Below are 27,721 nucleotides of genomic sequence, written 5' to 3' on the forward strand. Positions count from 1 at the left end.
TATAGAGTTATTAACATCTTCTATGTGGTATGCATTACTGCTATTTATATAATGTCAAATTGTATTTACATTCAACTTTAAGAATACATTCCGATTTAAAGATGTTAACAATTATGTCACGTAAAACCAAATTCTTTCAATATCAACTGCACTTTTTCTCCGTTATTGAGGTGTAAGATCCTTCTGCGAGAGCTTTTCTTTGCCGCTGACGTTCTACATGTGTTTCTTTTAATGTTGCGGCAGCTAAAATACCCCAAATATGTACAAAAGCAACCTTCTCGCTGGTACATTTCTACTGCAGCAGTGCATAGAAAGCCTTGTTTTGTACCTTGGCCCAATGCCAGTGGGAGAGATGGGAGTGTGTGTTAACTGTTGGGTCCACACCGCCCTGACTACTAATCAGCCTGTTGGTATAAATCAGAGCAAGTGGGACGACATTACAGAACGCCGGCGTTTTATCATCAGATCAAAGAGACCTGCTCTGTAAGCTTTTTAAATGAAGTTTTTAAATCAGAAGTTTTCAAGGCGCACATGACCTCCACCTTCATTGTGTGGTATACACACGATTAGGGTTTTTTGATTATGTCTGTGTGTGTGTCTGTGTGTGTGTGTGTGTGTGTCTGTGTGTGTGTGATGGGATTACAAAGGGAAGCTCAGACGTTGAGTAATCCTGTTCCAGACTGCAGTTGGAGGAGGGATACAACCCCCCCCCCCCCCCCCCCACTACACTTAACATTTCTTCATTTTTAGGATGTAGTGTGCGTTCATAATGTGAATTCTTAATGCGAGTCGATGCGAGCTGAATAACAATAGTCTCTAGGACTCTAAAACATCGTTTTTTGTTGGATTCATCCAGTAAACCGTGTGGAAATGTCCGCTCTGTGTGCTCTATACATTCATTTTGAATGTGTGTACGTGTTTGTCTCAAACTCCTCAAACGTTTTCCCTGTTTTCTCCCCTTAAGCCTTTTGAGGTGAATGACCTCCTGCAGGGACTGAACTTCTCAAAGGTCCTAAACTCCTTGGTTGCCCTCAACAAAGCAACTGAAGGTGAGATTATTGTGTGTTTACAAGGCTCACCTTTCATGTTTGCAGTCTTTTGGTCACCTAAAAGCAGTTCTAGAAGTAGCATCTTATGTGATAATATCATATTACTTCATACTGTATGAAAGAATAATGTTTTTTAGTATCATTAGTATCATTAGAAGGGTTTATGATGACATTTAGATCTTTTAATTGACACACTGTGTGCAGATTTAGGTGTTTCTGAAGACAGTGTGTGCGTGCCGCACTCCTCACACTTGAGGATCAAGTCCTTTGACTCTCTGAACACTCAGAGTCGCTCCTCCAAAGTGCTGCAGCCTCAGTACCGCAGCCTGGTGAGTTACCTCATCACCTGCTCTTGTACGGTGCACGTCTCTCTCTACCAGTACATCAACATCTGGAACGTTTCCACGCATGTTCTGCACGGATCCCGGGAGCTTCATGTCTCCTTCGCTCTCCTCTTCCCTCAGGACATGTCGGAGGGCGGCGGGTACGGCCACGCGCTGTTCAAGGCGCGCTTCACCTTCCAGCAGACCAACGAGGACGAGCTCTCGTTCTCCAAGGGCGACATCGTCAGCGTGAGCCGGCAGGACGAGGGGGGCTGGTGGGAGGGCTCGCTCAACGGCCATTCTGGGTGGTTCCCCAGTAACTACGTACGGGAGCTAAAAGGAAGCGGTGGGTGCAGTGGCTGCTATAAATTCAGATTTGATGCATATCAAAGATCTTAGACTAGACCTAAACCTCTACCTCTTTCATGATTTCGTCAGGAAGTAGACCTAATTATCCTTAAAACGTATCGTAACAGCTCATTTGTGTGTGGCTTTTATTCTTGTCCTGTGTGTGTAAGAGCCGCTATCCTCTTGGCTTGATCGTTTTTGCTCCTGTTGCTTTCTGAGGAGAGGAGGCAGAAACAAAGGAAGGAAGCTCCACACGCACACAAAGACAGGAAGTGCCTGAGTTGCTGTATAGAAAAGGAACTTCCTGACTTAATGCTCACAGCAGAAAACAGGGATCATGATAACAGTGCACTGAGGAATAGCAGCAAACACACATGGCCAGAGGGAGTTGTTTCATATATGTGAGAGAGAACAAGCTCACAATGGAGGGACCCAGGATTAGGATGATGAATTGGTGGCTACATGTGCCGGTTATCTTGATATACTGACATAAATCATCATAAACCTGCTTTTGTTTCTGCTCCAACACCAAGATTTGTCAAAAGCAAAAGCAAAGAAAACCTCTGATTGTAACTTGATGTAGCTTGTTTCTCTCCCTCTTTATAGACAAGACATTAGACAAGCCGAAGTCTGGGACCCTGAAAAGCCCCCCCAAAGGTTTCGACGCCACCATCATCAGCAAGACCTACTACAACGTGGTGAGCATCATGTGTTAGACTTCTGGGTATATATCTCCTTTGTTCCCTCCTGGTTAGACTGATGGAGTGAACCGAATTAACAGATAGTTCTCACGTGTGTGCCTGCTTTTTGTTCAGTCAATAATTTTTCATCCGCGCATCCAATTAATGATTGTGTGGCTGCGTCTGCGTGTGCGGAGGCTGCACGGCGCCCCTGTGTGAGAGTGCAGCAGATGTAATGTAGGTTATTTCTTCCGTCCCACTGGTTTCTGGGGCAGCCTTGCCCCGGGGTTGGCTTCTGACGGTGTGTGTGTGTGTGTGTGTGTGTGTGTGTGTGTTAATAATGCAGCAAGCTGCAGCAATCTCTTTAGACAGTCCATCTCTGGTTGTGGTACCTGGGTCTCTCACTCACAGACGCTGCCTGAAGCCAAAGCCGTTCCTAGAAAATAACAAGCAAAACAAAAAGAAGATATAAATAAAAAGTTCTTCTAATGGACAGAGCAGAATATTGTATAAGCAGAAGACGCAGACTTCGGGCTATACAGATACCAACGTTTTCCACGTATTCCTGTAGCCCAAAGCCTGCACTGGCATCCTCTCTGTGTCCTCTTAATTAATACATAAAAAGGTCTTTATTGGAGGTCCAAACCTGAGGGGAGACCAAGCAACATGTGTCTGAAATTCCACAATCCATTAGCAGAACCCTCACTCCCCAGAGGCTGTGATGTGGTGGAGAGATGAGCCAATTAGTGGAGTCAGACCCATAGAAAGCTACTTGTGTTACAGCTCCCATCGGGTCTGAAACCTCTCTCCATCAGCGTTTTGCTAAACACATCTCCGACTGATAAGCCAACAGTAATTGATATAACGGTCTCTGTGTGTTTCTGTGGTCCATGTCCACCTCAGGTCCTGCAGAACATCCTAGAAACAGAGACTGAATATTCGAGGGAGCTCCAGAGTCTGCTGGGCTCATACCTGCGCTCACTTCACCCCACAGACAGGTTTATTTTTGCACTTTTTATTGTTTAATTCAACAGAGTCAGATGTTAGAGGTAGCGGTACACACACACTAGCATATCTATTGCAATACCAATATAATCTGTCAAATATATATATTATATGCATACTGGATGTGTCCTTTATCCTGCATTGTACACACATAAATATATTACAAAATGCATGAATTATTATCCTTATATGGTAGAACTTGGCAAGCATAATGATTTATTTATACCTGCCTTTTATTCAAAATGTCAGCGATCTATTATGACTCTCCTCTCCTCCCCTCTCCTCTCCTCTCCTTTCCTCCCCTCCGCTCTCCTCTCCTCTCCTCTCCTCTCCTCTCCTCTCCTCCCCTCTCCTCTCGTCTCCTCTCGTCTCCTCTCTGTATTGCAGACTCAGCAGTGTTGACATCAGTCACGTTCAGGGTAATCTGGAGGAGATCTCAACCTTCCAGCAGATGCTGGTTCAGTCCTTGGAGGAGCATACAAAGTCAGTGCACTGATCTCCTTCTGTCTGCTACAGATGCTGCTGAAACGTAGTGTGATAATGAACTTGTCAAAAGATAATATGACGGCAACAACGGCATAAAAAAAGACGTTTTTAACCTCCTCTGGCTTCGCTTCTAAACCAGAGGGGTGCTGAAGCTCAGACCTGATTTTAGTTTCATTATTAGAGCTACAGAGACATCTAGTGGTAGACTGAAGGAACTGTCTGTCGGAGTTCTATGTTGATGCAGTCAAGAGAGATAATACGGTGATGAAGTGTCTGTGTTATGCAGTCAAACATGTCACGTGTCTGTGTAGACTCCCAGAGAACCAGCAGAGGATCGGGGGCTTCTTCCTCAATCTCATGCCCCAGATGAAGCTCATCTATGTGGCCTACTGCTCCAACCACCCATCTGCTGTCAATGTACTCATACAACACAGGTACAGTCAGAGATATGTTATTTTGTCTTGTGTGTCAGTACCTGTAGTATGTGAATATATTGTGTGTGTGTGTGTGTGCGTCACAGTGAGGAGCTGGGGGAGTACATGGAGTCTAAGGGGTCGTCCTCTCCTGGGATCCTGACGCTGACCACTAGTCTGAGTAAACCCTTCACCAGACTGGAGAGATACCCAACGCTGCTGAAGGAACTGGACAGACACATGGAGGTGAGCCACCTGTCTGTCTGTGTGACCATCCAAAATAAATAACACAGCAATGAACTCAGTAAAAAGTGTCTTTTTTTCTTCTTCGTCTCAGGACCAACACCCTGACAGAGCCGAACTCATTGCTGCCATGATGGACTTTAAAAACTTTGCAGTAAGAAACAAACAGTGTGACGTTACACCTCATTGAAGTTCATCAGTTTCCTGACATTTATTCATGATTATACCAAACTAACAGGCCACAGAGGAACTGTATTAATTCGAGTTTTTGTGCTTTTATGTGCCTCTGAATGCCTCTGCGCGTGTGTTCAGGCTCAGTGCCAGGGGGTGAGGAAGAAGAAGGAACTGGAGTTGCAGATTCTAACAGAGCCAATCAGGAACTGGGAGGGGGATGACATCAGGACTCTGGGCCCCGTTCTCCACATGTCCCATTCTACAGTCCACACGCAGAACTGTCAGGTACGGACACTGACTTATTGACCTAAACAGGTGTCACGTGAACGAGTCTGAGGTTGCATTCAGACCCGAAACGAACAGACGAGACTGTTGAGTTCAAGTCACCACAAAAGAGTAAGTTAAAGGTGTTGTCTTGTCTTTGTTTTTCAGGAGTCAAATGAACGCTACCTCGTCCTCTTCCCTCACTCTCTGCTCGTGCTCTCTGCCAGCTTGAGGATGAGTGGGTTCATCTACCAGGTATGTTTAAACTTGAATGATGATTCAAAGCATGAAATCGTTCCCTGCAGCATATAAATGTGTGTGTATGTGTGCGTGTGTGTGTCCATAGGGAAGGATACCACTGACAGGGATGCTCATCTCCAGAATAGAAGACGGAGAAAAGCTGAAGAACGCTTTTGAAATTTCCGGTCAGCCCTTTCTGTCGTTTAACTTTCTCATTTGAATTGTCTATTCTGGCAGACTGTGGTATTTACAGGTATACACACTGTGCACTGTGTGTGTTGTTGTTGTTGTTCAGGAGGCCAGTGTGATCGGATGCAGGTGGCCTGTAACAGTCAGCACGAGCTACAGGATTGGCTGGACCTTCTCACCAAACACACGCACACTCCGGCCACGCACACACACTCACACAAGCCTCAGTCCGTCTGTCACACGGTAAGTCCTCAGCTGATCCACTTCACTGCCTTCATACAGCATCTGTTTCACCTCTTCTCTGCTTCTCCCAGTTGCCCTCTCAGCCCGCCACTCCCTCCAGACACTCGGAGTCTCGTGGAGGGAGCACTGGACACACCTACCACACCCTTCCCCATCCCTCGTCGTTTGGGACGGCCCTCAACAGCAGCAGCAGCACTATGTGGGGGCCCCTGGAGCCACCGAGTACCCCTAAACCCTGGAGCATGAGCTGCCTTCGCCCTGCGCCTCCACTCCGGCCCTCGGCTGCTCTCTGCCTGAAGGAGGTGCTGTACACATGTGGCATCTTAAAATGTGTTGCTCAAAGTGGGAGAAAGCGACCTAAAAGGGTTCTTGAGGATGTTTTTAGGAAGAGTTGGAAGATTTATACTTTTCTGAGTCCTGAATTGGACTCAACGTATTTCTGTGTCTTTGTTTGTAGGATATGAGTAAGAGTCCTAAGAACATGAAGAAGCTCCTGCCTAAGAGGAAGCCAGACAGGAAACCTTCAGAGGAGGACTTCACCGTCAGAAAAAGTAAGAATATACATATATATATATATATATATATATATATATATATATATATATATATATATAAAACAAAGTAAATAGCCAATATCCACATGTGAACTCTCTCACATGTCCGTCTGTCCTCTCCTTGTCTCTCAGGTACAGCAGCTCTAGAGGAGGACGCTCAGATACTGAAAGTGATCGAGGCGTACTGTACCAGCGCCAAGACACGACAGACGCTCAACTCCAGTGAGTACACACACACACACACACACACACACACACACATACACACACATGCTCACACACTGTCTTATTGCTAACCGCCGTTTGTTCTCTGCCGCGTCAGCTCTAACAATGTTTTTCTCTCTCCTCTCTTTTTCATGTCTGCCCTTCCTCTGCTTTCCTCATCCATCCTGTTTTTTCATTAACTATTTCATCCATACGTTTGGTTTCATCGTCTCACTCTTGTTTCCTTCATTTTAACTTGATTTTTGCCTTTTTATTTCTGGTTGCATTTGGTTCAAATCTTTTTTTTATTTACTGTTACAACTTCAATATGGTTTGTCCTCCCCCACCCCCTCCGACATTCAATTTGGTTTGTTCACACCCCGTCTATTGCTGGTTACTTTACGGCGCAGCCTGGCAGGGGACTGACCTCATGCACAACCACGTGCTCGCTGACACCAGCCTCACCGTCGCTGGCAACCTGCCTTGTTCTGACCAGTCAGAGGACTCGGATTATGACAGTCTGTGGACCGCCACTAGTTACAGGACTGCCTCATTTTCTCGTAAGACATCGGGTGTCGCAAAGCACTGACATGCTAGCGAACCGGCTAGCTTACAACTAGGGACAAAAGTATCTATATATCCTCCCAAACCGCTCCCCTGCTGTGTGTATGTGTCGTTGTGTACGAGCCTCTGTGAAGCCCCCATACAGTAGATTCAGTAAGCAGATAGATTAATGTCTGCATGTGTTGTCTTTGTTTGTGTGCATCGCGCGGGGTTAATAACTTACACTGTTGTCACTGTTCAATCAGGCTCCAGCAGGAAGGACGTGCACATGTTGTTCCCAGAGGAGGAGAAGATCATCGTGGAGGAGACCAGGAGCAACGGCCAAACTGTAGTGGAGGAGAGGTGAGAGGGGAGCGGTGGAGGTGTGTTTTTTGTGTCCGGTATACTCAACGTGTGGTTAAGGAGCTAAATAGTATAAAAAACATATGGTATATGAAATTCCAAGCAAGTCACAGAGACACAAACCAACCACGTGAGTATGTGAAATGATGAAAAGGGTATTTCAAAGCTGGTATCAGGCTGTGTGTGTGTGTGTCGGTGTAAAGCTGTTCTGTTCCTGCAGGAGTCTGGTGGACACCGTGTACAGTCTGAAAGATGAAATCCAGGGGCTCAAACAGGTGAGTCTGCTGAATGTATTATGATCCTGAGCTTATTTATCATCAGCGACTCGTTAAACGAACCAATTGAGGCATTCCTCTGCTTGCCTGTCTTTCTTCGTCTCTCTCCAGGATAACAAGAGGATGAAGAGGACGCTGGAGGAGGAGCAGCGAGCGAGGAAGGAGCTGGAGAAGGTCGTCAGGAGAGTTCTGAAGAACATGAACGACCCCACCTGGGATGAGACTAACCTCTGAGATCAATACGATGATCACCACGGACAAGACCAACTTCCTGACTTGATAATGACCAAATGAACCGTGCCAGAAGCTGCCAATTCTTCCTTCAACAGCGTCGTCGCCATTTTTCACTTGCTTTGACCTTTGTAACAAACTGTGGACCAAGAGAAAAATGCCTGCCAGCCAACAGCGAAGCCATCCCAACAGACCGAAAAGCTGTGGAGCCAAATTAGCTGGTAGGTATGATGACATCACTTCCTGCCTTGTTCGGTGCAAAAACACTTTTTTTTTCTCACTTTTTCTCATCGACCTGTGGATTCTTTCATTCCTGCTTGTGCTTATTTGCATAAAGTATGACATTTCACTATTAGCAGGACAGTATTTTATTGACTGCCGTGCATGAAATATACATTTCGAAGAGATTTGAACTTTAATTAGACATCCGCTCTCCTCATTTCATTGGCAGCCATTTTTATTTTATTGTACGAGATATTGTTCTTGATTCTAACAAACTATAAAGTTGGTTTATTTCTGATATCAAATACAAAGTGTAGTCCGGCCTAAATTTAAAGTAACCTTAATTTACCAGCACTTAAAAGTTAGTTTAAAGTTCTCTCGTGAATATTGCTGCTTTGAGACAGACCGCCATATAATTCTATGAATCCACATTATGCAAGTTTCAGGTGTGATTATTTAGATTATCTAAAAAAAGATATAATATTTTTTTATTGTATTTCCATTTCAAGGTTCATATTCTTGCAAATAAACACTCGAAGCAACATTTAAAAGTTTAGGAAACCCTGATTTAGTTTTTTTCCAGATGTTTATGTGGTTACACGTGTGATGTAGTGTGCAATGCGTATGAAGTCCAGGACACGAGGAGAATATGGGCGCTTCCATTAATACTGCACTGAACTGTTCATTTGTAGTTTCTCCTAACTTCAGGAGCTAAACTATATATTCACAGCTCGCTGCTCTTTCTGTTTCAAGACCAAAGTCCAAGCAATACACCACTGGAAGATGTTTTTTAAATGATTTTTACAACGTCAATATGCAACTTACTGTGTAATGATTTCTTATTTTTATATTTGCGATTGTGTTTCTACTCTGGTTTTGATTTGTAACACTACTTGTTTTCTACTTGACCCGTCTGATGATTTGAGCAGCACATCTCTCATGAACGTTGTGAGACGTGCCTCGGGGAGAAGAACGTCTGCTAAAGTTATTATTGAAATTAGAAACCACACTAATGCAAGCTATGTGATACAGTTCGTCAATCATTGACTCTAACTTATGTATTTAAATGAAACTGACTGATGTAAATGTATTGCGTGTTGAAATGTTATGATGGTGATTACAGTACTCACTATGACAATAATCACCCCCCCTCTATTTATTTCACCCATTTGTCTGTGAATAAAATGTTGAATCAAACAGTTGTCTCTAAATCTATATCTCTCTGCAGCTAAAAACACATAATGCAGTTCTCTTACATCAACAGATCACAGGCAGCTTCAACATGTTCATATTAGAATACTGTCTTTGATTAAATATGTATTTGTCTCTTAAATTCCCGAGTGAAACAGCGCCCCCGCTGTTAGTGGTCAGAACAGGACATTACACCCTCAACAGTGGGTGAAACAGCGCCCCCCTGGGGCTTCATGGCGATCAGTGTGGCCAGAACGGGTACTGCAGGCTTATTGCGGTCTCCCTGGGAGCACAGGTGGAAGTTGTTATCCCTAATTAAACATAGTTAAGTATCAAACAATCGAGCGGCTTCTGTAAGGCCACTGTGGAACTGAGCGGACACGTCGCTGGAAAAGAAAAGTTATTCGTGAAACCTGACAAAGTCTGTCAACACTACAAACAGAAAGTTAGTAAAAGGTAATTTAAATTTAACAACCGTTTAGCTCTCCAGTGAAAGTAACGTTCGCTAGTTATAGTCAACAGAGAGGAAGAAGACTTCTGTCAACAAACAAGAAGACTTTAAAAGCAGCGAGTGCAGTTGGACATTAATGAGAATTGACTTCGACAACAAATGTGAGTAATATACACTTTCTCTCTGTTTGTCTCTTTGATTGCTGGTTTATTTCCTGATGTTTAAGTGTCTCGCGTGGGTGTATTCAACTCTTTGCATTGTGTTGATGTTATGCAGGTTACTCTCTATACGTCATGTATTTGATACATGCATTGATACTTTTTTTGATGTAAACTATGAATGTTTTCTCAGTATTCAGCCCTGATATGTAGTACACACTTTGTAGTACTGTATGCATCTGTGTCTGCTGAGAGAATATACATAAGAGACGTGTGTAAGTCATGTATATCTGATACGTGCATTAGTTTAACTTAAACCTGTTTTTACGTGATTGCTTTATACATAGCATTTCTTCCTGAATGCAGTGTATTGTCATATTGGTTCATTTTTTGCCTGTGTTTTTAGATCTTGGTCGTATTGATTGGGTATTTTCTTATTATCTGCTATAAATAAGGCTATAAGGAGTTGATATGGAGAGTGTTGTGAGTGTGAGCAACAAGGAGATGAGGAGACGAGGGATCATGCTTAGAATGACCTGTTTTGCACATTTATATTTGGAATAAACTGCAAAGTGAAGGATGTTAACTTTACGCCTGTTGTCTGCAGCTGCTTATCTGACTGCCATTGTGACTCTTCCTGCACTGTTCGTCATTTTAATATTTAAAACGTATCTTTGTTGTGTGCTGATTGTCTGATCGGCTTGAGGAAAGTGGCCAGGGAGCAGTGAGGCGAGATAATGTATAAAGTGTATATAACTCTCATCCACTGAGATGGTTCGTGGAGGCTGTGTGGCTGCACGGTGACTGTAGAGACCACTTACAGTTTAATATTAACATGTGACACCATAGAGGTCTCAGACAGCCACCTATTGTGCATATGTATTCATTGCAAAGCCTCTTTTTCTTGAATTTGATCTCCACACGTAGATAAGTGATGTTTCACAATGCATCACTGACAGATTTGATGGCTTCCGTGCTGGATGTCTGTTATCAATGCAATCAATAACACCACGTGGCTAAATTGCCATCAGCTTTTGGCAGGACACCATGTGAGAAGCATTCTTCCCATAACAACAGAGGAGAAAAGAGGCTTTGTGGAGTCGTCCGTACTAAATTGACAAGGCCTTTTACAGCCTTTGATACGGGGCTGGCTGCCTCGCACAAAGAAAGGCATATAAATTTGCAGATGTCGTCTGGAAAGCTCAAATGTCAACGCTTTTCACAACAACACCAGGGCCCTGCAAGAGGAATAATTGATCGGTTCACCTTTTGTCTCGAGCCAAATATTCATCCAGGAGGACAAAAACAGGAGGCAAAGCAAAAGATGAAAGAGCATCTTCTCCAGCCAGCGTGTGCTGGCGCTTTTAAGAATAATATATATTCCCCCCCCCCATACTTTACAGGCCAGTCAGTGCTTGTGTAATATATATATGCAGCGGTCCACTTATTGAGCATGCAGTTAGATCTTTTCAGCTGAACATTTCCTGAATGAGAAGTCAATCATCTCTGCATCAACGTGTTATTAATAGAGGTGTAAGTTGACAACGGCATCATAATTGGGTGACTTGGTTTGAGTGAAGGTGTGAGGCACGGTAAGGTGTTTAGCGGCTGGCGTGCAGGGAGGGAGGTTATCTCTTCAACCCCCAAAACCAAGTGAACCATTGCTTCATTTTTAGCTTCATAGCGGGAACTTGAAAAGTGAAATCTCTGCAGCCGTTTAGAAAACAGATGAGTCGATGAAGATCAGCCCCATCGACACACACCTAGAGGTCTGCAACAAAGTGAACTAAACACACACACGCATCATCATCGACAGCCCCATTGTAGATACAATGAAAGTGAGTCACTGGGGTTGTGTTGGTTTTTGGCCCTGAACCCAACAGGTGTCCCACGACACACACACACACACACACGCACACACACACATCCGAACTCCTCTGGAGCCGTACAGTACCTTTCTGTCTCTTCACTGCGCTCAATAGCGGGTGATAATTTAGATTTGACTTGTATTGTGGCTTTGTGGCTGCCTCTTCTTCCTCTCTCTTTCCCTTCAAAGCCCTGTCGTGAATTTTCAGCCTCTGCAATTTTCATCTCCAGTAACAGAAAGGAGCCAAAGAGAAAGAGAGATGACAAAGACAACACAGGACTCCTCTCTTTCCCCGGCCCTGTTATTGTACAAAATAGCCAAGCAATAGTTTTTTTTTTTCGTCATTGGTTTACTCCTAAAAGCCCATTTGACGTCGGCCCTGAAAAGAAAGCAATAAAGAAACCTTTTCAGTGGCGTTGAATGAGCGAGAGAAGGAGGAATGAATCCCTTTGGGACGTTGTGCTCAGAGAGGCCTTTTTTATTGTCTTTGCTCTGGTAATCAAATGGAGCTGAAATGAAAATGGAGTTTTCTATGAAAATAGGGGCCTTTGTTGGCTTTGGAAGGCTAGTAATTCATAAACAATAAGCCGGCTCCTTTTGTTTGGGTTATAATATATTCCTGCTGCTCTGAAAGAGGTCTCTCTCAGCGCGCACACACACACACACACACACACACACAGCCAGGGTAAAAGCCAAAGCGAGGCAGCAGGGGAAGAGAGAATATAAAAGGAGGCAGAGAGGCAGGCTTTCCATTCATCCTCCTGGCAGAGTGACGGCAGGATGCTCGACTCCTCAACTCTCCATCCTTCACCTCTCTTTCTCTGGTCTCTCCATCTACCTCTTCCTCTCTGCTCTGGCGAACACCCTCTCACACCTCTGAGTCTTTTCATCCCTGCAAAAGTCAAACTTTTAATGGCATTGTCTCGGCCGGCCAACAGGTGTGTATGGATCGCAGGAAAGAATTTCTCTGAAGATTATTGATTTTATGAAATGATCAACGCATCTCCGATTTACCTTTTTTTTTTCTCACCTCGTGCCATCTCTGGTTTCTGTATTTGTCACTAAATCTTGGAGGATGACAAGAACAAGAAGACACAGAAGAAGACAAGACGTGAGTGGACAGAAAACCTGCAACATCAGCAGCATGATGGGAGGACACCAGAGTCCCACTGAGCAGAAACAGGACTCGTTCCTTTAAAAACTAAGGACTTGTCACTGTTTGAACTTCAGTCACGCAACACTTCAGTGTGTGGGGAATAATTCGTCTGCGTCTTTTAACCCTTCAACCCAGAGAGAGGACAACAACATGGATGTTTTGCGCATATTAGAATGACTTCATGGAGGTCTGTGCCGTCCACTGGGGCTATTTACTGTACATCTACCACGTAATGAGGTTGTTGTTGGACCTCAAAACAACAACATCTTCCCTTGTTGTCTGGAAATCAACCTGATGTATGTGCAGACACAACCTTCCTCTGAAGACACTTGAAGTATTGTCATACTTTGCCCATGAGAACTGGGCACATTTACATGCATATGGATATTCACATAAATATGGATTTAGATCAAGCCAACACGATGTAAGTACAGCATTGTGCATATTTCATACCGTACTTTAATTTCAGTCATTAGAACTCTTATTTCTTTAGTTGCGTGTGCGTTTTTAAATCTCATTTGATGTGGCAGGTTACAAGTACGACAAGTTCACTTGATGTAATGTTGTGTCGAGGAGGAGAGCGAGTGAATGAACATGCTCCGAGTCAGTGTCGACTTATATTAACAACCTTTCTAAAATATGAAACAAGTGTTGTGAGCATAACCATTAGCCATGCTTATGGTGCCTAAAAGTGGACTATAGTAAAAACAAACGACTATTTTTGCAGATCGAATAAACTGTGACGTATTAGTTGTGGCAGATGTGTGCAGCTATTTGCTTTTTTTAAGCTGCCACTCTTCAGTCATGTGACATGTGGTGCTATGTGGGCGTGTCTTTGAATGAGTGCAGGAGGCTGGAGCACTCTTATTAATACAGAAGGTGATGGCTGCTGCCTCGACCCCGCTCTTAACCACACGTCTCACGTCTATATAGTAACAGTGGGGGATTTATTGAGAACATGAACTGCTGTGGCATTATAAATAAAATAATCCAGATGACATTATTACACATCTTCCTCTCTAAGTAAAGATAGAGGGAGAGACCACAACAGAATATTTACTGAACTAAAATATTTGAAGTTACATTGCTTGGTTTTGCATTTATAAAGAGTAGAAAGACAAAACTAAGTAAAGTGTGAAAACATTTGCATAATGAATGAATGATCTCCTCTTTCCCGTCCATGGTCATGTTTATGTTGCACCAACAACGGGCTGGTAACTCTCACAGTCAGTTGGTCGAGCAGTTAACTGCTACTAGTTGTAATTTGTGTTAAAAAATGATCTCTTCATATTCAATATTTATACCTGGGGAAAAAAGCTTTCTGTTGCTGCCAGTTGAATCTTTAAATTGCACCGTACCAGATGCTTTAAGATAATTCACATCTGTAGTCCCTCTTGTTCTTTATGTCTTTAGTAGTACAGATGTTCAGAGGCTGAGTGAGGTGGACGTACAAACTCTCTGAGTGTATGTGTTGTATTGTTAGAATAAATATGTGTTTTCTACCTCTGACCGCCGGGCTTCCTGCTGCACACTGGAAGTTACAGCTCTGTTCACTCTTGTAAATGGGTTTGTTTTGGTGTGTATTATAAAATAAGGGGTTATTTTGTTCGATGACGAGCTCAGCTGGGCTCCCACTTAATGGCCGGTTCAGCTGGTGGAAATGCTGGAGAGGTTACAAAAGGTAGATGTTCAACAAAGGACCACTTATTGTAATTGCTGCATTCCCCGTTTCTTCTTCCAGCCCCACTCAAGAACATAACAACTTGCTTTTACGAGTGGCTAAAGAGCTGTATATGTCTGTTACATGTCTGGCAATCACTACTTGGAAAAAGAGCTATTTAATAGAGAGAGACTTTATTTCTGGAAACAGCAACACTCTTGTGAAACCCTACATCTCCTGTTGGTCTTGATGTACAGTGTGAGCAGTCTGAACACATCTTTATATTAACTGCAGGTCATTGATGTAAAGCAGACAGTTAGACTCAGTTTTATTAGTACAGATCTGATATGAAGCTAATTCTGTCTCCATCCAGACTAACTTTTAATAAAAGGTGGAGGACGTCTTTCCTGTGAGGCAATGAAACCGACGACAGTTTAAATGGACAATATCTATCACAATATGAGTCATCTCATATCTAGATAACTATATATGTATCACGATGTAGCATGTTTTCTAATTAAAAAAATAAGAAGTCTATATGTAATAACCACGTGTAACAACCACGTGGTAAAGACCATTTTTGTATTCTGTGTGATTCAAATACTTGACAAACAAAAAGTACTGGGTAGTTTCTTATTTAATTAAAAACTTTAGTGTAAAACGAACATAACAGTTTCATGTGACATTAAAGAAAAATATATATATTTCCAGCTATACTGACTGTTTACGTGCATTTTCTAAAAAAGATTTGAGTTAGTGTGTGCTTTTTATTATTAATAATATATATGATTTCCTCACGATACAGTGCTATTCAAAGACGGTGAATTATCATATTAAATTATCGCTTAGTCTAGAAAAATACATAACTTTGGTCCTCAGTGACAGACAGTTTTAACATCGTCTGTTGCTAATATCAGAGACTGAACTTGCAAGAAGACTAAACGTCTAGTTGATGCTTCACATTTCCTTTAAAGCCATGTAGTGTACGTACCAGCTTCTGTGGTAATGATGATTACAATCCTAGATAAAAAGAAGCTGAACAAATTGATTTGACTCATCTTCCCTGATTCACATGTTAATGTTGGAAACAGTGATGCAGAAATGCTGTAAGTCCTGATATCACCACTAGAGGGCAGCACCGTCTAACAGACAGAAACGCAACTCACATCTGACTTTAATTTTCAGTTTTCTTGCATATAAATGTGCATTTTGTCCCCAACAGGTTATTAGATATAAATTATTAAATTTTTTAAATTTAATCTCATGCATATAAATTAAATTCAAAAGTTCAAATTCAAGTAATTTAGTTATTGCATACCGGATAAGACACCGTTCTTTAGTAGCTTGTGCCTTTTTTGACTGTTTAGTAAATATTTAGTGCTTGATTTAGTCACCGTACACATTTAAAACATACTGCAGATGGAACATGTCATCAAGCTGAAATAAAACTACGTATTAAACATTTTCTTCAAACAAGGTGCAGAGACCATCATCAGTGCAAGCCCAAATAAAGTTAAATAAATGATATGTATTGCTCCTCAGTAAGGGGGCAGACACACCTCCATAGTTGATTTGACCCACATTAGCCATATTATGTTGTTCAACTTTTCTCTAACTCGCCTTGGGAAAGTGATGCTCCTCATTTCTTTAGTGCAGCGATGAAGAATGTAGAAACTCTCCACTAGAGGGAGCCTGATGTCCACCGTTGGGCTGTTGATTTAAACCTCAGAGAGGCCACTGGTGGATGGACAACTAGTCCCCTGTGTGTATAAACTCTTGTGTGTATACGGCCTGCACACAGCTGTTTCCCAGACGCCATCTGACCATGTCCAAAACCAAAGCCTACTGTCTCGTGAGATTGTGTGTCCCACTTTACTGGATCAGTTGTAGTGCAGGAGGACGTGATATGAGACACAAAGACAAGTAAAAATGATGCTCAGCACTACTTTCACTTGCTGTAGTTGAATAATTAAATTACAAAAAATGTGATATTTAATTTGAGGGGGAAAAAGTCAATTATTTGGCTACATATGAAGGTTCACATTTGAAGTGTCATTTAAAATGTGTTCTAAAGGAAAATTCACATTTTTAAAGATTTTATTTTGCTGATCAAATGTGTAAAATAAAGTAAAATGTATTTAGGATTTTTTAATTTTCTAAATAACATTCTCCAATTCCCAACGTGATCTGATTGATTTCATGTAATTTGGCTCATTTAGACATAAAGAAAGGAAACCTGACAAGTAACCTACAAATAATAATCTGCTCATGTTCTAGAAGCGGAGCGATTACAACATAAATAGGCAGATATCACTTCCTCCCTCTATGCGGGCGCTGTGCCACTAGTTCTGCTGTTATTTAGACTAACTGTACCATAATGGCCAAACAAGCTGGAGTGGAATAAAGAGCCATTATGTGAGCGCAGAGGCTCGACCTGTTGATGCGCCATTAGCTTCACTCCTCAGATGTGACCGGGTTGTTCGCCTGCGTCCTTCGCTCCTTGCAGAGACTCGGGTTAACTGGGTGTAAAGACGGGAGGAGACAAATAAGATGGAAGGTTGTGGTGCCGTGATGCTGCAGGAAGAGTCTGAGCTGTGACTCTTTTTAAGCGGGAGGAAAACTCGACAATACTTTTGCATTTAGTGACCGTTTAGAATAAAAAAAGCACATCTCTTGACTGCAAATTGCATACAATATTTACTGACCAGAAAGAATCAATGCAGCCATCATTTTATTGTTATTCTCATGTATTTTTCTATTATCTAGCAGATAAGAGAGAAAAAAGAATGTAAATGAAAGATTTCAATTTAAAATACATTGAAAGATGATGAACGTTTAGGTAAAATACAGCTTATAAACTATATATTTACCCCGAACACATTCTTGATACAGCATTATTGTGTGGTTGTAAACAAATGTAAAGAAGTGTGAACTCTTTGTCACCGTGTGTTAAGCGCATTGAAGAAAATGCTCATCGCCTCATGATCCCAATGTCGTCCATACCTGCAGAATATCGTGATCGCGCGCATCTTTTTTTAACTTTTGGGATTTGCAGAGGAATTAAACTGAGATTTTTAATCAGCCCAAATGTCCACAAAATAACGTTTTTAAACACAGGTCAACCCTGACCTCTCCAAGCCCAAGTTGATATTTCACTAAAAGAGCGAAGCGCAATGGTAAACAAACATCTTTACTGTAGAATTCAATACAACTGTGAAATCTACCGCCAGCACGACAGCACTGGAATTGTTTTTAAGTGGCGTGCAGCGTTGCGAAGCATTTGCAGAGAAAGCCGGGACCAGTGGGATACGAGAGCCTTCCTGTGAACGGAATTGCCTCAAAGTGCCAGGCTGCTATCAAACCGCATTAATGTGATGGATATCCGGCTTTCTGCATTCATTCTCCACGCAGTAAATGTGGGAGCTGACAAACAGATCGTGGTGAGAGGGCCTCCAGCGCAGAGCGGGCGCTCTCTGCCTCTAATGCATTGACAAATATAGCCTGGGTTAAAGTACATTTATGTAAAACTCACACAAACAGACACACTTTTCCTTAACCCAGTTTTTTGATCTTCCCTGAGAGAATAGCTCAGTCCTCTCCTCGTTCAGGTTTTCTGTGTGCAGACGACAAGTCAGCGTGACCAGGCTGGTGTCACTTTATTGCATTTTGAATCACAATCCAGTCTGAGCTTGTAAAGAAGGCACCTGACTTACAATTAGCTAGTTTGTCGGATAAATACAAGTTGTATTTCTAATCCGCTGGGTGATTGTTATTGTAGTACAGTTGTTTCTTAAAAAATACAATGCATGACTTTAATATCTATTTGTTTAGATCTGATTATAGATGAATGAAGCATTTGAAGGGGTATCATTTAGTGTTTCTGGTTTTAATATTGCGTTGCAGTCTGCTGGCTTGCATGAGACAAATTTTAAAAAAAGCTGAAAATATCCAGATTTTTACTGGGTCCTGATCTTAAAAATACTCTAGATCCTACATTTCCTATTATGCAACTCAGTGGCGTCTTTTATTAAGCTGCCTCGTAAATGTCCACTTCTTTTTAAACTTCATGGCCCAGTTTACGACTCAGGCTCTCTGTTCAAAACACACCTGAGAGTAAAACAGAAGTGCTTGGTTCAGGGCGACCTGCTCAATGACGCGCCGGCTCCTCTAGCTGCCTGGTTGACGAGCATCACACATGCAAATGTGTCTCTCTATATATTTAAATCGATTTCACGACCATGTGAGTGCTCCTCCCATCGTCGCACCACTGCGAGCACCACACAAGACATCCAGTAGGGAATGGTGCGGCCAATTACATTGATTTCAGAGGAGCTATGTTGTTTGCATTAGCGGAGGGAAATGTGCCGCCATTTTCCATGTTGTTGGGTGGAAATGGAGAATTGAGCTCTCTTTAGGATGTACAACGATTAGAATGACAATTAACTCGACACGCGACACTCCCTCTGACCACGTATCACTTCATGTACTTCACACCATTACAACGTCTTCTCAGTATATTTATTATTTAATTGAATTACGCATTTGTTTGCCAATATGCAGCAGTAAAGCACAGACACGATGAAGGGTGGGTCCTGCTTCGTCACCTGAACTTCTCCCTGTTTCAACGTGTAGATTCAAGATTTAAAAGGAACTGTACACGTTTCACAGAGAGAGGCAATGGAGTTAGAATATATATATTAATACATGATTGCTTGGTCTGAGTTTGTGTAATTAGTAGCTTTCTCGTCCATCAGACTCTTTTTGAGTAAAAATCTATTGTGGTTTGATCTGAAATGTGTTGTTGTGAAGTGGCTTGTCTCTTTGGTTGAATATAATTAAATATCTTTTGATTTTGAACTGTCGTCTGGACAAAACAGTCAATTGGTCGACGTCCCTTTGGGCATATTTCTCTATTTTCTGGCATTTTAAGGTGAATCAAAAAGATACTTGACTCTGAAAATAATAGTGAGAAGAAGCCCTCGTGGGTAAAAAGCTTTTCTCCACCACTATGAACAGTTACAGCTTCTGATTATGCTTCAAAATGTAAAACAATAGACAATAAAATGCATTGTATACAGCCAGCCACCAGTTACACTGTTAGATCTCTCTATCAGACACACACTCACACACACCTGAAGCGGAGCACCACTAAGTAAGAAATCAAATGTCATTCTTGGGGCCAAGTCGATTTCAATCTCAATTTTCATCTTTTTCCAAAGATCTATAAACGCCGCTCTTAACACAAGACTGCGAGCTGGGTGGGCAGCAGGGTTAGAGGGGGTCCGGGGCTTCTGTGGGTTAACTGCCGTGTCAAAGTGTCTTTTGTCCTCTGAGCAGCGCAGGGATGAAGGAGCGCGGCAGACAGGCAGTCGCTGGTTTGAGTCGACACAGTAAATGTGACGAGTACCCGCTCAAAGGGTGTTTTATATCAACCTTTTCGGAGGAACAGAGTTGTTTTTCATTGCTTTAGAAGGAGCAGGGGGATGTTTTATAGGCCGTGTCGCTCAGTGAAGACAAATATCGGGTTGTATACATTGCTGTCACATGATTAAAATGCATTCGGGCCGTATAGCTGGCAATAACCACAACAGAAATGCCTCTCCAGCCACGTATCATAGCTGTCTCACAACAAGCCTCGCCTCAAAATAATTTCTTAATCCATTAATTGGCGTGGAGCAGCATTCGGGGCAGGGCTTTTTGTTCAATATGTTTTTCAGAGATGCATACTAATCATATAAAGTGATCCTTTGTACTCAGGTTGACAGCAGCGAAGAGGGCTTTTAGACGCACACACACACACACACACACACACACACACACCGACCGAGGCATGTGTCTGGGAGCGCCGATGGCAGAACGAGTGTATTATTTTCCCTGAAGAGTGTTATTTTCCTGTCAAGGCTTGATGGCAACGTGCCAACAGATGTGACAGGGAGCGATCATCCCTCCTTCATACTGTACAGAGAGAGAGAGAGAGAGAGAGAGAGAGAGAGAGGAGGGATGGGTGAGGACAGACACACTAGCTGGGTTTCCATCCAGGCCTTTTTTTAATGCAAATTGCGATGAATCGAATTGAAAGAGAATCAAGGTAATGGCTAATTCTAATGAAATCTTCTCATGAGTTTTTTCGCTCGAGGCTGGAAGTTTGATTTGAGAAATTGTGATTTGAAATCAAATCCATCAGAAACATGCTGATGCTTATCTGTCCACCCGGATGTCCTCACAATGACCGACGCGTAGGCTCCTGTGCTATGTGTGCCATCAGGTGGTGCGTTCAAATCTATCGAGGGTCTCAATGTGATTTGTTGCAGAACTTTGGAGCATATTAAAGCAGAACTCAACAACAACCTCCGTTCAGAAGTGATGTGAGATGCTGCTCATGTCATTCATGTCCTCCAGGACCCTGCTTTTCTTACTCGCTTGTCGAGTTTGTCAAAGTTGACTGTCGTCTAATTCTGCGTCTTCACTCCTACCTCGTCCTGTCAGAGTGCTGATTGTTTAAACTGCAGCCGTTATTGTTGGCGTGTAGTGTGTGTGAGAAGTGTTTCTAGTGGGCATGTGGTACTTGAAATTGACTTTCAAGTATCACATGTCGCAGCCAAAACTTGTTTATTAATGTATTTATTCGGTAGGGGCTGATTATTTACTTTTACTGAAGGCTTGGTGAGGCCATTAATGCAGTGTGTGTGTGTGTGTGTGTGTGTGTTAAAGCTCAAGTTGTATTTATGCTTGTGTTTGAATCGGTTTCTGATGCTGGTATCCAAGTCTTTGCCTTAAGTATCTAAGTGTACCCATGCCATTAAATCCTGTTGTAGTTGTAGGATGTATGGACTACAGAAATGGAGGGTAAGGGATATGAGTTTGTCCTGTTTTACAGTCTGTACATGGCACAGGATAATCCTCCGTTGGTATGAAGATGTTCCTCCTGCAGACTACATTTGGATTTCCACTCTAGATCCTACCTCAGTAATCTGATGGCAAACAGTGCCTCGCAAGATCAGCGCCGTTATTCAGAGCTACCTGATAAATAGCAGCCGCTGCAGATCAGATTATAGTGTGTGTGTGTGTGTTAACGGCACTGTTCTCTTTTATCATCTGGTAAAGTCTGTAAGTAAACTGATTCTCTCCGTTATCTCCCTCTCTTTCTGTGTTCCTCAGCATCTCTCTCTGCTCCTTTACCCTCTTCATTTACTTCTTCCCTGACTGAAAAACAAAGAAGAAGCAAAACAAAGCGGCGGAAAACAAAAGGAAAGCAAGAAGAAACATGTCATTACTGGTTTTGTTTCTACAGCGGCACAATACCCTGACCACCCTCATCAAATGAGAGAGAGAGGGAGCAGGAGAGAGAGGGAGAGAGAGAGAGAGAGAGAGCCCACGTGTGACGAAAGGCAGTTTAATTTAGATAATTATCTCGCAAATTAACCACAAACTCCTTCCCTGTTAATTACCTGTCTTGGGGAGCGGTGCAGGAAAACAAAAAGCAGAGCCGGGGAGGTCTTTGTTCACATCTTCTTGGGGGGGCCATAAATTGGTTGTGCCCATGCTGAAAGGCCAGATAACCCCTTTGAGGGAACAACCACTAAAGCATTTGATAGGCTAATGGGGAATACTGTTAGCATCCGCGTTTGTAATTGGACGTCATAAATCTGGAACAGGTGATGGGCGAACAAAAGAGGGGTTTTGTGTGGGTGTCGAGGCCGCGGCGCGACTTGTAAATCCTTCCCCCGGCTGAATGGCGCTATCTGATGGTCCACATACGGCTACAACAGGAGATGCCCGGCGTCTGGATCTGCCACATCGATCCTCCGTGAGTGTGTGCGGCATTTATACGCGCTCAGATACACAACCCGCATAAATGCATGTGTGAGTGTGTATCTGCCCCAGCAGTGCTAATAAAAAGATCTTTTCTTATCTTGGTGTCTGCTGAAGGTGATTCTGTCAGCAGCTATTAACCTTGCCTTTATAATGACAGCTCGCCAGATTAGTTTCAACACTTAAAGCCCTGGCATTTTCAATTTCGCTCTTGTATTCTGGTTCTTCAGGTCTCTGTCACAGTGTGAAATACGCTCTGTGCTCCTTTATCGTCCCTAATAATGACGTATTAGTGTTGTTAGCAGGCCTCGTTAAAGCTTTGTTGTTTTTACCTTTTTATTTTTGGTCAAGTGAGGAGTATAGCGAAGTTTCCAAATGTAAACTTTAACGAGTAATACTTCAATGTGCTTAGAAGAAGAAAATGAAAAGGTGAAATGAATGTTTCATTAAATTTGAAAGTGTCTTTTTAAAGAGAAAACACAAAGACACGGTAGGCGGTCAAACCACTTAACAAATCTGGGGAACTGATTACATTTTAGCTTGTGTGAAGAATTTGACAAGGTTAGTGGTTTGTTAAACCCTCCTCAGCTTAGTTTCCCTTCATGTCTCCTCCTAAGTGCTCATAAGAACTCTTTCTCTGTGGTCAGTGTCGGAGTTGTTTTGTTATCTCCTCATTTCAATGATTTGGGAGACACAGTTGAATACCATCAAGACGCTGGGACGTCTGAAACTCTTCATCTCTTTTAGATCGGAGGACATATTTAAGTTCATCCTCCTGTTACACCTGCACAAGGTTGTTGCATCTGTCTGGTGAGATGTGTTCATGTTTTCATGCTCTTCTATTGGCTGACAGATTTGGACTCATAAACCCTTTGACAACAAACAGAAAGTTAAGAAGAAGACTGCTTTTCTCCCATGAAAGCTGATATTTCAGGTATACAGACGTTGTTTATCTCTATATGTCGCACTATATTCCCTTTTAAGGGAAGAGTAAGACTTTTTCTTATCAGAGAATAGCTACCAGACCGTAGCTTTGTTCACATGCACATTGATTGTTTAGATATATCGGAGTACGGCATTAGTCTAAATAAGATCAACTATTCCCCAATCTCTCCATTTACCGCGCATGCTCCGGCAGGAAGTTATGTTTTCGGTTCAGGTTTGTCTGTTTGTCAGCAGGTTTACCAAAGAACTGCTGCCCCGATTTTCATGAAACTTGGTGGAAGGGTGTAGCATGGGCAAAGGAAGAAGCTCTTACATCTTGGGGTAGATCCGAATGACGGGGCAGACGCATATTGTATTTTATATTTCACTGTCGTTGCCATTGCGAGACGGGGCATTTAGCTTTGGCGGATGTCTGCGCTCTGCAATAATAATTATACACTGCAATAAAACCACTGGATAATAGCAATAATAAAAACAAGAGGATTATTATTTTGACCTTTCCGATACAGTTTCTAAAACTAAAAAATAATATTAATTAGAGGACGACCTTGAACACCAGCTGAACAAGAAGCAATAAGCAGCTACTTTGGATTCAATTCTCTTTATCCTTCTGTCCTTGTGGGGACATTTTGATGTGAAAACCCACTAAAACCCATTAACACACATAACACTGCAACTGTGACGACGCTGGTGTTGCTAAGCTGGAGCCACGTTCTCCAAACCAGGTGTGAGAGACATGAGAGCTCACACACACACACACACACACACGTACACACACACTCTCTCTCTCCCCTCATCGTTAACACACACCTTGAAGGGAACATCGGAGCTGCACCAATATTTGTGTTTTGCGGCTGTCACGTATTTGTCCAAGTCCTTGTCGGCGCTCTCCACATCTACTGGCAGCAGGTGTGAACAACTCTTGTGCTGAGGGGGACACACTCTACTGCCACCCTGTCAGAGAGAGAGAGAGAGAGAGAGAGAGACATAGACGCAGGGCCGGGGGGGAGGGAGAGGGAGAGATCAATAGTAGTGAGTGTGGAGTTTGGATAATTACAGTTGTTAGCAGGGAGAGGAGAGCAGCTATAGTGGCCTCTCCACTCAGAGTCTCTTATCACTCTCTGGCCTGTCATTACAGCTTTAAATGCTGCTGTAGCAAAGTGGCAACTGTATGTGTGTGTGTGTGTGTGTGTGTGTGTGCGCATGTGTTTTTTCCTCTCCTCCACTCTGTATTTCTCCTCTCCTCTTCATACCGTACCTCCTTCTCCTCCCTTCATCTCTCTTCTTCTCTCCTCTCCTCTCCTCTCACCCTTTCCTTGTCTCCTGTCCTCTTCATATCTCCTTTCATTTCTTCTTCTCTCCTCTTTGTAACTTCTCTCTCTCTCTCTCTCTCTCTCTCACCCTTTTCTTGTCTCATACCCACCTTTTATTTCCTCTCCTCACCGAACCTATTCTCCTCAGTCAGCCGATAATCTCTCTTCATCTCTTCTTTTCCTCGACTTTATTGTGTCTTCTTATCACCTTGCATCCTCTCCTCTTATATCTCCTTCCCTACATGAACCAGGTTCATCTCCCCTCAGGCAGCTGGAGGTCTCTGTTCAAGCCTCCCATAGAGACATCCAGTGCAGATGTTAATGCACGGGGCCGTGGTTACAATACAAGTGGACCGTAGAGTAAGAGTCACTCTGCTTTCTGTCACGCTGAAGAGTCTCTCCTCTCTGTCACACGCACTGACTCACTTGTGTCGGTGAAGTATTAAATGGCAACGTTTTTATTTTCGGCCTATTGTGCAGTGAAAATCGGCGAGAGACGCTGTCGGTTGAACTTGTTTCTTTTCTTTTGTAAAATGGTTAGTTTATATTTGGGGACTTGAGGGTGTATTGTGTGAGCAAGGTTGAAGAATCACTTGAGAATCACAAGACGTTTCTTGAATTAATTGAAAAATTGTGCGTGTTAAGGACTGGTGAAAGGTGAAAGGTGTCCTCTCCAGTCTTCCCTATTCTTCCCATCGCCTCCTCTACTCTTTTCATTTCTCTTAGTTTCCTTTCCTTTGACTTTGCACTGCCTCTTCTTCCTTTCTACCTCCTCTTGTCTCCTCACCTCTTTTCTTTTCACCTCCTCTCTCTTTCTCCTTCATCCAGTAATGTTATTTCTGGATGTCCTCTCTGTATCTCTGCTCCTCATTTCTCCTTCCCTCTGATTCAGTCTTTCCATCGCTTCCATCCTTCATGCAATAATCTCTCCTTTTCCTAACCTGCTCTCTCCACAGTTATGTTTTCTCTGCCTCTCGTCTCCTCACATCCTCTCGTACATCTCCTCTCTCATCCACTAATCTCTCTTCATCTCCTATCTCCTCCTAACCGCTCCTCTTCATTCCTTTGTCTTCTCCTCCTTCCTCTTTTTCTGACACCATCAGCGGTGCCAGGAAGGGGATTTTATTCTGGAGATCCACGCTCTAATTTCTCAGAAAGCGACGGAGAGAGGTTTCGACTGTCCAGCCAGACAGGATTTTCTTATAGTTGTTGAGTCTTGACACGCGACACTAAAATAGGCCTGGAGAAACTGGAGTTAAATCCCCTTTGGATGGCTGTGGTTGTTTCACCATCCTCTCTCTCCACGCACTCACACTCACAGTTGCGGTTTTGTTGATCTCCACTGATGTTTAGGAGCCTTGTCAGACATAAGAAGGAGATGAGAATGATGGAGAGAAGGATTAGAAGGGCCCAAAACAACGCTGGTGTGTCCCCTCCGGGCTGTTTGCTCTGATTTAGATGGAGCAGGATTAGCTGAGGATGAGGAGATCAGAGTAGTGTGTGTGTGTGTGTGTGTGTGTGTGTGTTGAAGAGAAGTGGGCTGGTGAGACGCAGACGCTTGAGGCAAAGCTGTCAGATATTCGACCGATTTTCTTGTTGTGTTCCGTAGGTGGTGCGTACACCATGAAGGTTGCACACACACACACACACATACATCATGCACTACATCGAGCACTGCAAAACATGGCGAAAAACTAAAATAAAGTTGCAAACATCCAGCTGTACTGATTCTTTTTGGGTTCAAATTCTTTTTCCGAATATAAACCGGAGGAAATGTTCAGAAAATCAGCCACAGTCAAAGTTTCTGGCTTTACTTTTCACGATGTTCTGGTAAATATTCACATTCTGTGGTGGCAGTGCACTGGCAGATGGTCTAAAATGGTTCGCGTGTTATTGAAGCCGATCGGGAAACGGAACTGCAGTGTGTGAATGTGGTTTTGATCGCCAGGAAGCGCTAACATGGCGGTTCATGAAGCCAGACTGTCAGCTGTCTCTCAAACCCCGCTGTGTGTTACGAGCATTGAGTCGAGTATCACAATGAGACAGGAAATCACTGCGAGGATAGAAGTTCTCTCTCTCCTCTGCTCATACAAAACACTCACAAATAACCCGCTAATCTCTGCCTCTGCCCGCGTGCCATTCAAGGCTTCCTCCAATTAAAAAGCATCAGGGAGTCGAACCCGCCATCTTATTTATCATATTAATTAGAAACTCCCCTGACAACAAAGAGAGGCCTACAGCTGTGGAGCAGAGGAGAGGCCTGGGAAATGAAGGACGGTTTGATTTGTTGTCTTGCTAATGTGACACCTATTATACAGGTTAGGCCTCAAATACAAAGACGCCACAACAGCATATGGTAATTTTAAGTGTGCACGTGCACGTGTAAGTGTGTGTGGTAAATACGTTGGCATCAAAGGATGCGGCTCTAAGTACATTTTGTATTTAGATAACCACAGCTTGCTGTATTTCAGATTGGTAACCCATCTCTCATAGAGCCTTATATGGTCGCCATAAACCATTATACTGTACCTGAATGGCACTGGTAAGGTTTGAAAGTATCTCACACAACATGTGAGCTTCGTGTCCTCATATTTTAACACGTGCACATTTTTATTAACCATTAAAGAAGAAGAGACGACAGATACCACTCGTGTCAATGGTAAATATGAAGCTTCCTCCAGCAGCCGGTTAGCTTAGCTTGGAGTCTTGTCGTCATTGTGCCTTTTTCCAACGTGCCTTTTTAACTGCAGCTGCTGCTCCAAGTCTAAACTCTCAGTACAGTGAACCCACAGATCTTTAGATTCCTCATGATTTGAAGAGTGAGGGCTAAGAGGTTCAGGACTGATAGACAGAGAGCAGTGGGGTGATGTGCCCTGTAATCATGGCTCTATTAGCCTGCTCTCTATATGGCTGTGACGGGGCTGGAGCTCTGCCCTGTATGGAAGATAGATGCTCAGCATATGTAACAGCTGACAGGTGTGTGTGTGTGTGTGTGTATGTGTGTGTGTGTGTGAGTGAGATAGAGCGTTACAGGATTTCTTTTTCTAAGTGTGCGCGCTGGTCCTAAAAGACACATCATTTTAATCTCGCCTGCTTCCTGAAATGTTCTTTTGGACGTA

General features: G+C 42.9%; 1 protein-coding gene across 1 annotated transcript; it reads left to right on the plus strand.

Moving 5' to 3' along the window:
• Positions 1-1,260: 1,260 nt before the first annotated feature.
• Positions 1,261-9,240, plus strand: arhgef7b (Rho guanine nucleotide exchange factor (GEF) 7b). Its single transcript, XM_079185357.1, has 18 exons — positions 1,261-1,378; positions 1,514-1,718; positions 2,327-2,418; positions 3,304-3,398; positions 3,793-3,888; positions 4,203-4,325; positions 4,412-4,550; positions 4,642-4,701; positions 4,860-5,006; positions 5,154-5,240; positions 5,332-5,410; positions 5,521-5,657; positions 5,729-5,959; positions 6,115-6,208; positions 6,344-6,433; positions 7,225-7,321; positions 7,542-7,596; positions 7,708-9,240. The coding sequence occupies exons 2-18, from the start codon at positions 1,517-1,519 to the stop codon at positions 7,828-7,830; spliced, it is 1,947 nt and encodes a 648-aa protein (XP_079041483.1). The 5' UTR covers positions 1,261-1,378; positions 1,514-1,516; the 3' UTR covers positions 7,831-9,240.
• The last annotated feature ends 18,481 nt before the right edge of the window (positions 9,241-27,721 follow it).

The sequence above is a fragment of the Pholis gunnellus genome, assembly GCF_910591455.1.
Source record: "Pholis gunnellus genome assembly, chromosome: 24".
In the NCBI taxonomy this organism is placed as follows: Eukaryota; Metazoa; Chordata; class Actinopteri; order Perciformes; family Pholidae; genus Pholis; species Pholis gunnellus.